Below are 12,706 nucleotides of genomic sequence, written 5' to 3'. Positions count from 1 at the left end.
AAAGATGTCTGATAAATAAATGTAGTAGCTTTTCTTTTTGTTTTTCTGGATTCTTGACCTTTGTCCCCCTGAAGATGCATGTGGTATTATCACTAATGCTTTTAAAGCAGTCTCCCAGCGTCCTCCTTTTCATGAGCATGATGGGAAAATTATCTCTGCTCAGTATTTGTCAGATATTTGTAATCACCTGGATAAAGTCATGCACTGGTCCTCGGTGTTACTCACAGCATGATTATTGTCATTTGGGGGAGAGCTGGGCTGTGTTATCCTTATACCATTAGGCATGTATCTTTGCGTATCCACTTGTCTTGTCCAAAGAGGCCGATAGCTAGCTCTCTGTCAGGACTATTTAACAAAGATGGTTATTAATCTTTTTTCTGCATGGAAGAAACCATGCTTGTGTGTGCTAATGGAGATTGCTGAGGATCATTTTTAAAGTGACCTTGGATTTCATGTTTCTCCCCATTTTGGGCTCTGTTAAAAGTGCTGATTGTTACTCTTAATATGCCCCTCCCCCCGGTTGTCCTTGATCTCAAGTGCTGGTTCACAGCTCTCAGCTCCAAAAACCACCTCAGCATAAAATGCCTCTCCAATGGGATCTTTCTGCTTGTCCTGTTATATTTTTTAATTGTTTTTCTTTCTTTATTTTTTTTTTTTAGAGAGAGGGGAAGGGAAGGAGAAAGAGTGGGAAAGAAACATCAATGTGTGGTTGCCTCTCATGTGTCCCCTATTGGGGATCTGGCCTGCAGCCCAGGCATGTGCCCTGACTGGGGATCGAACCAGCGACCCTTTGCTTCACAGGCCTATCTATGCTCAATCCACTGAGCTACACCAGCCAGGGCTTATTTTTTGTTTTGATTTTTTTTGCACCTAAATTCACTGGGAACAAAAGAATTTTCTTAATTGATGAGCAACTTAACTGCTAATGTAGTATACCTAGTATTCTTAGCTCTTGACAATAAGAATTGGTAATTACTTACTGTCAATATACTTATTGTTTTCTTTGTCCAAAGGAACAATTTAAATATAGACTTGTAGGTAAAATGGTGTAAAATTTTAAGGCTTTACTGATTTTATTCAGAACATTGTTTTCAGACTCTTAAAATAAAAATTGTCCCACATGATACCAAAATTTGTGATTTCAGGCTGGTGGTAAGTCTAACAAAATGGGCATTAAGAAAAAAACTAAATATTTATTTCAGAGCCCCTGTTTAGGGCTAATTATGTATCTTAGATGTCTTAATTTTCTTTGACACTTGGTTTCTTTAGTATAAGAAGAAATGGTATTGCACCCATGTAGCAGTTCGTAATACCGAAAGAAGAAAAAATGTCTCATCTTTTAAGATAGTTCATACATGGAAGATACCTGCTAGTATTACTAAACATTTTTACTATTCTTTATTGAAAAATTCTATATTTCATCATAGCTATTTATTTATCTAGACAAGTGTTATTAATTCACATTCCTCTAGATAGTAAATTACTTCTTGTTGCAAATTAAATTCTTTGGGAGAAGCTAGAATTTTTTTCGCCTAGTCCTTTAGGCATCAGTCCTGAAATCCCCAAAGGTACATCCTGGCTAACAACATGAAGATTGGTGAACTAGACGCGATTTGTCCCTCCTGCTTCTTTCCCTTCTTTAGTGTCCCCTTCTTGCTGCCTCCAGCACCCAGCACTGTGGGTGTCAGGAAACGTTTGTTGAATGGACCACCACCCACGATGCCCCTTGCCCCAACTCTGCTATTCTCATGTAGCAGTCCTCTTCATTCTTTTCCACATTTCCCTGGTTTGGTCCTGAGCTCCTCAGATGTTTTCTTTTGTGCTAAGTTACTCCCTCCAAGGTGACTAAAGGAAGGCATACTGTTGAATTATAGGAAGCTGATGTATTACTGTATTGTCCTTCTACCTTACAGACACAAGCTTTAAGCTCAACAAACTGGAGTTTAAGACTCACCCTCTATAGTTCATTAAGTGCCAGTTCCGCTTTCCAACAGACCTGTTGTAAGATCTAACCTAGTGCCCCGATAGGGATATAGTAACATGTAAGCGTGCAATAAACATGAAATGCCCATGCAAGCCATAAAGTGCTATGTCAATATGAGTGATGTCCATTCTCAAAGTAGCACTTTAATGCTGGAACTATGTAAGCTTTGGAGGTATTTTTGTGAGGGAAGGACATGTGTTTGCTTTATTCCATCTGCTTTAGAATGGAGGCACCAGACTCAAGTTTACTTGAACACAAACATATCTAATCCCTTATTCAGCTTGTTTCATTTGCTAAAGTTCCTGGGGGAAATACCTTTAGGAAAATCATTCTAAAGATTAGCAAGAAGTTGCTAGGTACCATAATTATTGACTTTCTCAATATTTTTAGTTGAATGATATAATTCATCTGTAAATATGCTTATATACTTTTCTCCCTGAGAACCCAACAATTCACTCAAAATTATTTTACTATTTTATACTTAAAGTTTACAGAACATATATTACAGAATAGTCATTTGCCTACAGAATAGGCATTTTTTCCTGTAGATGAAATAAAAAACCACTCTACCCTGCAGTAATGGAGAATTGAAATATATTAAAATTATCATATTTTGTAATGATTCCCATAGACCCACAATGCATTTATATGCTGTTACAGTGTTCTTATTCAAAAGATTATATCAAAACATCTTGGGTATCATTGCTGTAGAAAGAAAACTTATGAATTTCTTTGGCTCCTGCATTTTTGGATTCTCTACTGACTATAATTTCTGCACTGTTGCTTCCTTTTCCAGTGTTTTAAGTGCAAAGTTATGATGGCTGTACAGTCAAATGATTCATACTCTTTGTGCATTTACCTTAATGTCAGATTTAAAGCATATGTATATTTAATATTTATACATGATCACAAGCTAACTTTAAAAATAGCTTAAAATTAGAGTTCTATAGTATATAACACAGTTTGTGTTAAAGTCCCCCACCCCTGCCCTAAGTTTTCAAATGCTTAAAATGTTTCATTATTAAATCAAATTTATTTATACAAGAAATATAGTCTTCTCGCTGTGAACCAAATACAAAAGTTACAGAATTTAGCATGTTCATGAAGACTTTACTATTTAGTCTCATATAGAGACATAGATTTCTCATTCCTAAGTGAGTCATGATTTTATGAAAAATGTCTTCCACTCTAAACACAAAATTAATCAGCCCTTATGATTAAGAGGAGAGTGAAGAAACTTCATAAACATATACATTGTTATGTGTCAAATATATCTCAGCTTTTTTAAAAAGGTGAAGATATTTTACTCTGCGTAACCTTTTGATTAAGTTTTTTCCAAGAGATGGAATATATTACAATTTACAATATGAGCTGAGACCATTACAGCATGATGCCTTGATAAACTATTTTTTTTCATTGCTAATTTGGCAACAGTTTTTTAAAGCAAGTGCATTTATATACAATATGAGCTACTACTGATGGTTTGTTGAGGACATGTTCTTTTTCAATCGTAGTTCTTGAAGGCCATGCTGCACCAGAGAGCACAAGATAAATGGCTAGGCCCAGATTCACATACTTTGAATCTGCTGGATCACTACCAAGAGGCAAGCAGAGGGAGCAAATGTACCAGTCTCGAAGTGCCCTCTGCTGTTTTTCCAGAATGCTGCAGTCACACACAGCTGGGGAAAGGGTCTTGAAGTTCCCCATTAAAAGCCTCAAGTAACTGTACCACTACATTTTTTTTTAATCTACTCATCAGCTGATGGGCAGTTGCGTTGCTTCCAAATCTTGGCTATTGTAAATGAACATCGAGGTACATATATTCTTTTTAATTAATGTTTGGGGTTTCTTCAGATATATTCCCAGAAGTGAAATTGCTGGGTCATAAGGCAGTTCCATTTCTAATTTTTTTGAGGTATCTCCATACTGTGTCCCACCGTGGCTGCACCAGTCTGCATGCCCACCAACAGTGCACAAGGGTTCCCTTTTCTCCACATCCTCACCAGTACTCACTGTTGGTTTACAATGACAGCCAGCCATTCTGACAGGCAGGAGGTGACCTGGAGAGTGCTATGCTCAATGAAATAAGCCAGTCGGAGAAAGACAAATACCTTCAATTTCACTTGTTTGTGGAATCTAACGAACAAAAACACTAACAAGCAAAATAGAAACACACTCATAGATACAGAGAACAGACTGACAGCTGTCAGAGGGGAGGGGAGCTGGGTAAAAAAGGTGAAGGAATTAAGGGGAAAAAAAACCATAGACAGCAGTATGTAATGACCAGAGAGAAACGCGGGGGTGGGGGGTTGGAAAAGGACAGAGGGAGGATGAATCAGGACGGGAGATTTGACTTGGGGAGGTGAACACACAGTACAATATACAAATGTTGTATTATAGCGGCAGTTTTCAACCACCATGCTGCAGAATTTTGAAAACCTGCAATACCCTGACTATTTAGTCGGGGACACTGACTTCTTTTTGTTTAGTCCAAGGGTGTCAAACCCATTTTCACTGGGGGCCACATCAGCCTCGAGGTTGCCTTCAAAGGGCTGAAATAATTTTAGGACTGTATAAATAACTACTGCTCAACTGTTAAGGAGTTGAAATTACATTCGGCCCTTTGAACACAACAGCAAGACTGATGTGGTCCCTGGTGAAAATGAGTCTGATACCCCTGGTGTCGACTGTCAAATTCAAAAACAACAACTGCCAGCACAACAGTAGCTGTCTGGTATGAACGAATCAAAATTATACCTGTTTTTTTAAGTCAGATTAGCAAACACACCTATTTTTGGTGTGCACAGAATTTCAGTAATTAGTTTATATGTACCATGAGATGAAAACAGTTGAAGATCACTGTTATAGAATTGTACACCTGGAACCTATATGATTTTATTAACCAATGTTACCTCCATAAACTCAAAAAAATACAAAATAAAAAAAAATTTTAAAGGTCTCCAGTAAAACAGTGTTCCATCATTAAATTTCGGACTAGTGTTTTGTCCACATGGACTTTCGAAAAAGCAGTTCACAACTTCCTGGTGGTGGGAGCACCAGGCTTCCTTGCAGGGACAGGAGCGAGCACTAGGTCTCCATGGCTGCTGGCGGAACCGCCCCTCTGGCAAGGGCACAGCTCTTTGGTGACCGGTCCTTCCTCGGAGAATCTCCCGTGTTCATCAGGATGGGAATGGCCCAGATTTCTATTGTCTCAGCTTGGAATTTTTAAAATAGGTTTTACATTTTTAAAAGTAGGTAGAATAGTTACATTTTTGCACTCTATTTTGAGAAAAAGATTCCCCGGCCACTAGAGGATTTTGGCTTTGTGGATGTGATGTAAGTCTGAGCTTCCGTGGAGTCTACCTTAAGATTCTCTGGGAGTCGACAGACTTGGGCTACCGTGGGACCTTTTGCAATTATTGATCACTTGCTATGCATCTTGACAATGCAATTACCTGCTCTGTACTTCTATGGCCTTTTCTCATCTTCCTACATTGAGGATGTTGACTCACCTGAATGTCTGAGCTCAGGCTAACTCTGTCTTGGCACAAACTAAGAAGTTACTAGTTTTGGTAACAAGGCAAAATGGAAATGTGGCCTTTCTTTCGACAGACTAGAGTCAACTGGGTATTTTAGGAGTAGCATAATAACTTTAAAGGGTTTTTTTGTTTGTTTGTTTGTTTGTTTTTTATCCATGCCAGTCATGGTGATTTTTAAGCTGGTCAAAATGAAAAGAAAGCTTTTGTAAGTTCTATTATAAGAACTTTACGTGGAATAACTAGCTTAAGTGGAGCTCCCAGGATCCTGAGCCCCCAGGCCAGGGCGGGCATATTTGCTGAGGTCTCTGTAAACCCAACATTGCATTTCATGGAATCTTAAGGATTGTCCATTGCAAGAGGCAACCTCACTCGGTGGATCACAAGAAAAGTAGCTTCCAACTGTGGCATGAGATGCCACCAACTGTAATACCCAGTAATATCTCTGTAATACTCAGAGATATTAGAATGTGAGAGAAAAAGTACATCCTAGAATCAGGGAAATAGGGTAGCTCTCATTGACGTTGGGCCATGTTCTAATATATTGTTTATTTATCATTCATGATTTGAGACTTAGAATTAAAAATACATGATTTTGAGATCAAAGGCTTTGCTGTTTGTCTTTTTTTTAGCCTTTATTTCATTTTGTTTTAATGAAAGAAAGGCAATAGTCAGTATTTGAGTGGGGATAATTCTTGGCACAGGTTTAATTCCAGTCTGGAGATTTGGGATCAGATATGCTTATTTGGGGATCAAATATGCTTATTTTTTCCCCTGAGTCCTTTTTTCCTTCTCAGCTTCCCATCTTAATGAAATGCTGCATTGTTGTTTCAGAAAAAAAACTAAGAGAAAGGAAAGAAGAGAGGGACAGAGGGAGGGAGGGAAGAAGGGAGGGAGGAAGAGAGGAAGGAAGGCAGGCATTCTGACTCAGGTCTGAAAGCAGGCCCCTCAGGCAGTTTTCTTTGGGGTAGAGTGAGTTGCTTACTGGCTGTGATGAGCTAGCCCATGGCGATGTTGACTGACCTATACAAATAGTGCCTGGCCCAGAGCAGACACTGAACATTTAACAGCATCTCATCTTGATGTTGAGGGCTCTTTCTAAATGTGAGGGTAGCACAAATACATTCTATCAGGTAATTCTTTTTACCCCAGGGTTTGTATCATTTCTACTTGTTATCCTAAATAACAGAATTCTTTTCAAGTCTCTGTTACACCATGCATCTGAAGAGAGAGGTGATCGCGTGTTTTGGGCGATTGCAGCGTGCACCATCACGGAAAACCAAGACTGGTGTGTCTGTGTTGGCAGCGGGTGTAGCATGACCTAGAGTGAAAAGAAGAGGTAACTAGAGTAGGTCCCCATGTAAATGCTCTGGTCATGGTTATCTAGCTGATGGAAAATAGGAGATTAGGACACTGAACTTTTTGTGGTGCAATATGAATCATTAATTTCGGTGCCGCTATCCATGCCCTTTGCCGGCTGTACATCTATCAAGCACATCCACGGTGTGGTTGCACATAAAACAGTGAGATGGCGATTTCAGTCTTGTCCCTTGTTTTCCATTAAAAAAACTGTTTGATTCAACTGACCAGTTATTACAGCAAAATGGTCCAGCTAATCTTAGTCACGAGTGTCATTGTAGCCTTGTAACTCCTTCTGGTTAATAAAGGTTCTTATTTATAGACTGGTAGATCAGGAGAGCAAGACATAAATATGCTGGGAATGAGGGGACTGTATATAGCTGTATTCAAAAGCGTTGCCTAATTGAATGACAATAATTTTATTTCCCTTGTTGCTTTTACATAACAGCCATATTCATGTTACATCGTAGAAGGCTGAATAGTTATTCCTTTAAATGCAAAATAGATTTGAATCTTTAAAGTTCTGCTTTAAGCTTTGTGATGATGAAGGTAAGCAGTATAATGGAGAACCTTAACTGGGGTTAGTGCAGAGGCAAATCTAAATAATGTATGTCGTCCAATTTCAACCATTTGAATTTTCTAATGAAAAGTAGCATATCAAATGTGATAGGCTCTCATTCAGTGCCCCAGTAGTGAGAAGTACTTTCGAGTTTATCCAGGTGGAATTCTCAAGAGTCATATTTTCCAGTCAGTGCAATTATTTCTGATGCTTCTTAGTAGTTATTAGGATATTACCCAGAGTAATAGTTTGTGTTTAGTTAGTTCATCTTACTTGTGATTTATAATGATAGCATATTTCATCACTCTAATTAAATGAAAGATTATATTGACCTAGTTGGTAATCACATTCTTGTTTTGTGACATTGGACATGCATGATAACATTATAACTTAGCTTTCATACCTAAATAAAAAAAGAAGAATACCATATTATTAAATGCAAAATTTTGAAAACTTCTGTAAGTGAAATGTCACACAGTAACCGCAGAGACTAGACTATAGCAATAATCAGTGTGATCGCCTGTCCTGTCCTCAATGTGCTTTTTAACAGGCTTAGGAATGAACATTACATCCCAGACGCTCTGAGCCGCTGAGCAGGTGGAGACCTTTTCTCCTCAAAAAGGGTCCACTGGTATTCAAATTGTTAGGCTCGGTGAACGATCTCCATTATACAGCTGTCTCTAAACTTAGCTTGACCTGGAGGGTGTTGCTTGTTTTTATCTTACAGATCCCCTATGCAGCAAGCCTGATCAGGAAAGAAAAACTTGGGGCCCATCTCAGCAAAAGCTAAAAGGTGAGTCTGCCAGAGGAAAAAGATTCCCCTGAACTCTTTGAATTGTAATTGCTTGGCCATGTTCTTTGTTGATGTATTTGAAATAGCCCAACGGACTGGTCAAGCGGTATTCTGTGTTTAAGCCAGTCTGCTGATGAACTTCATTATATCTGGGCCTTCCTAAATGAACAGCTAAGCGGGTCTTATGAATTCTATGGAAAATTTCTAAAACTAAGGAAATTCTCTATACATTCTGTGGGAACGATCTTCATTCTGTTTTGAGGTTTTCTGCTCTTCTGGTTCTACCTGATTCCCTGATTACTGCCCCTCTGAAGTAAACCGAAGTGTCAGGGGTCATTCCTAGTGTGTTTCATCGTCTCGGTCTCGCATTTGCTTCCCAAAAGTCTTCCTGAAATCTGACTTGAAATGAGTTCATGAGAGGTGGCGGTATGAACAATTAGGGGCACTGTAGATTTTTGAGAGCTTCTGCTGTAGCGATAGTAATTCATTCTTTTCCTTAACCAATTACAGTTTCTCTACAGCTGAAGCCAGGTTCAAGGTCACATCCCTGGCAACAATTTAAAAGACAAATACTCTGGACTCTTAAGGAGAAGAAGACAGTGAAAATTCAATGACTATATTCAGAGCATAGCTAAGTGTTTCGAAAGCAACTTTTTGATAATCTGAAAGAAGAAATATGAAGGAATGCAAAAACTAGGATTTTTAGAATTGAAGAATGCAAAAACTAGGGTTTTGTTATTCCTGTACCAATATGGTAGAATGACTTAACAATGGAATTGCTAAATCAGGATGAAACTCAAATGTCAGAAGTAGTATTTGTAAGTGTTCATAGCCAATGAAGATTGTGATTATTTATCAGTTTGACCATTCCCGTCAGAATGAATCTTCCCACTCCTTCCCTCTGAAACATTTTCAACTCAATGGAATTTATTTGCAAAAATAATTCCATACAGTGTAGGCTCATAGTTCCTTTTCTTTCCTTCATGTGCCCTTTCCGTATATCAAAAGCCTTCTCTACCATGTGCAAATGGCCATCCTACTTCTTGACATCAGATGTATTAGTGATAACCTTTAGTATCTGACTTAAATCATGATGATTATGTCATATTTCATCAGGAGCTCGAAACTCCTTCCAAGATACTTCCATTCGCATGCTTTCTCTTAACTTGATGCACAGGGAACTGAAGCATATAGAAGAGAGAGGTGATGTTTTATGTCTGTNCCTTCTCTACCATGTGCAAATGGCCATCCTACTTCTTGACATCAGATGTATTAGTGATAACCTTTAGTATCTGACTTAAATCATGATGATTATGTCATATTTCATCAGGAGCTCGAAACTCCTTCCAAGATACTTTCATTCGCATGCTTTCTCTTAACTTGATGCACAGGGAACTGAAGCATATAGAAGAGAGAGGTGATGTTTTATGTCTGTGTTGCCAAACCTGGAGGAGATTCTAGGGCTCCTGGCTTTATTTATTTTTTTTAAATATATTTTATTGATTATACCATTACAGTTGTTCTATTCCCCCCCTTCAATCCCTTCCACCCGCACCCTCCCTCCCCCACCATTCTGCCCCCCTTAGTTTATAACCACATGTCTCAAGTTCTTTGGATTCTATATTTCCCCCACTATTCTCACCCTCCCCCCTATCTATTTTCTACCTACCATCTATGCTATTTTCTGTGCCTTCTCCCCCCTTCTCCCCCTCCCACCCCCCTGTTTCTAACCCTCCATGTGTTCTTCATTTCTATGGTTCCACTCCTGATCTAGCTGTCCTCTTAGTTTGCTTTTGTTTTAGGTGTGGTTGTTAATAGCTGTGTGTTTGCTGTCCTTTCACTGTTAATATTTTTCATCTTCTTTTTCTTATATAAGTCCCTTTAGCATTTCATATAATAAGGGCTTGGTAATAATGAACTCCTTGAACTTGACCTTATCTGAGAAGCACTTTATCTGTCCTTCCATTCTAAATGAAAGCTTTGCTGGATAAAGCAATCTTGGCTGTAGGTCTTTGGATTTCATGACTTGGAATACTTCTTTCCAGCCCCTTCTTGCCTGTAAGGTCTCTTTTGAGAAATCCGCTGACAGTCTGATGGGTACTCCTTTGTAGGTGACTGTCCCCTTATCCCTTGATGCTTCTAGGATTCTCTCCTTCATTTTGGTCTTGGCTAATGTAATTATGATGTGCCTTGGTGTGTTCCTCCTTGGGTCCAACTTCTTTGGGACTCTCTGAGCTTCCTGGATTTCCTGGAAGTCTATTTCCTTTGCCAGACTGGGGAAGTTCTCCTTTATTATTTGTTCAAATACGTTTTCCACTCGTGGCTGTTTCTTTCCCCCTTCTGGTACCCCTATAATTCGGATGTTGGAACGTTTAAAGATGTCCTGGAGGTTCCTAAGCCTCTCCTCATTTTTTTGAATTCTCATTTCTTCATTCCTTTCTGGTGGGATGTTTTGTTCTTCCTTCTGGTCCATTCCATTGATTTGAGTCCCCATTTCCTTTCCATCACTATTGGTTTCCTGTGCATCTTCCTTCATTTCAATTAGTTTAGCCATATATTCCTCTAATTTGTGACTTTGTTCCTCTAATTTGTGACTATAATCTACCAGTTCTGTGAGCATCCTGAGAAATAGTGTCCTGAATTGTGCTTCTGATAGGCTGGCAATTTCTTGGTCGCTGAGAGTTATTGGCTCTTGGACTTTGAGTTCTTCTTGTGCCATCTTTCGGGTTGTTCTTGCCTGTTCCATAGCAGGATCATAGCCCTAAAATGTTCACTAGAACAGGGCAACTAAGTCACTGGGTTGTGACGTTGTATGTGGGGGCGGGGTCAAAGAGGGACTATGGCGTCCTGTCCGCCACCTGCCGCCACGGTAGGGCTCCTGGCTTTAGATTCAATGCCTAGCTTCTTTAATGCATGCACTTCCTGTCTTCTGTGAGCAGACAGATGTTTCTGCAACAGAGATGGTCAAATAATAAGTTATTTTGTTTTCCTCTCCATGAAGTCACACGCAGGTAGGCCTGTGAGTTTGCCTCCATTCTATAGATTCAAGTATTTTTTTAATAAGTGTAACTGACTTTTTAAAAAATCCTCACTCAAGGATGTGGTTTTTAATTGATGTGTGTGTGAGAGAGAGAGATCAATGTGAAAGAGAAACACCAATCGGTTGCCTCTTGTACACACCCCACCTGGGGATTGAACCTACAACCTAGGTATGTACCCTCACCGGTAATCAAACTGGCGACCTTTTGGTGTATGGGATAACGATGCAACCAACTGAGTAACCCAACCAGGGCCAAGCATTTTTCTTAAGTCTGAAGTTGACTTCATTATAGTAGACAGGTTTGCATCAGCAGTGTGAAATGAATAATTTTAGAACAGTCAGGTTCCAGTAAATCTTAACCCAGAGTGTCAAGGAAAACAAGGCAAGAATCATCCAAAATTAATGCCGATAAACCCAAAGTGTCAAAAAATAATTTCCTTTCAAATCAAAGAGACTCTATTAGGATGTTTTTGTTAATAAACTTTTACTGAAGTATAACAAAGTCAGCAAAGTCTACAAATGATAAGAGTCATATAAATCACGCATCTGGTTTTTCTTACCCCATGTTTGTGAGATTTGTCCATTAGAATGTAGTGTGATTTATATTTAGGAAGTTCAATACACTCTCTTTTTACCTCTTTCGCTTCCCCGCTTGTCAGACATGAGCTGTTCTTATACCTGCAAAATGAAGATTCACTGCCCAGAAACCTCGCCTCTGGTGGTGACAAAGCTTACAGCTAGGTGGAAGAAAAGATTGATTTGTGTTTAGTAACTAATGCTTCCTCCATGCTGATTTTTGTTTCCATCCTTGCAGACAACAGGGATTTCTCTAAGTAGACCCTGGTGCTTTCAGAAGATTAGTGGTTACTTAAATGCTGAGCTAAATCAGCCAAGCAGAGAATCACGACCATATTGTTAGAGGCAGTATTTGATTCTCAACATGCCAAGCCTGTGAAGGAATTACCCCAAGAGAGATTACAAAATAAAAATCACTACACCAAGGGAGAGAGACGAATTCTGTCTTGCTGAGTGACCACAGGTTTCCAAATTAGGGACTGATGCATTAACATCTTATGCAAGAGTGACCCTTAAGGTAGTACGCTGTGTTCTTGCCACCCAGTGGATTCCAATATGACTATTATGAGGAGGAAGCTTTTCAAAACCACAGGCAATCCACTTAATAAGCTGAGCAAGTACTGCCACATATCACTGCTCTGCAAATCTTTCTCTGCACTACATTAGGACATAAGAAATCCCATGTTGAGTCAAAATAAAGGTCCACCCAGACCAGAATACTTACTGTGTGATTCCATTTAAAAAGCCAAATTGTTGTACTGAACGATACCAGCCTCAAATTTTAGGCATATACACTGAATACTCTTAACTTTCCCTTGATAACTCCTTAAAGATCCATTACCCATGGATTCATCTAAGC

General features: G+C 39.1%; 1 protein-coding gene across 1 annotated transcript in view; it reads left to right on the top strand.

The window, feature by feature from the left end:
* SKOR2 (SKI family transcriptional corepressor 2) overlaps positions 1–8,228 on the top strand; it is a 34,869-nt gene extending 26,641 nt beyond the window's left edge. The window contains exon 7 of the mRNA XM_037037051.1: positions 8,166–8,228. Coding sequence (XP_036892946.1) covers positions 8,166–8,228 — 63 coding nt within the window. The remainder of the gene's footprint in view (positions 1–8,165) is intronic.
* Positions 8,229–12,706: the final 4,478 nt, after the last annotated feature.

The sequence above is a fragment of the Sturnira hondurensis genome, unplaced genomic scaffold (assembly GCF_014824575.4).
Source record: "Sturnira hondurensis isolate 20B ecotype Veracruz unplaced genomic scaffold, ASM1482457v3 Scaffold0001872, whole genome shotgun sequence".
Taxonomy (NCBI): domain Eukaryota; kingdom Metazoa; phylum Chordata; class Mammalia; order Chiroptera; family Phyllostomidae; genus Sturnira; species Sturnira hondurensis.
This window is presented reverse-complemented; position numbering and strand designations above follow the sequence as displayed.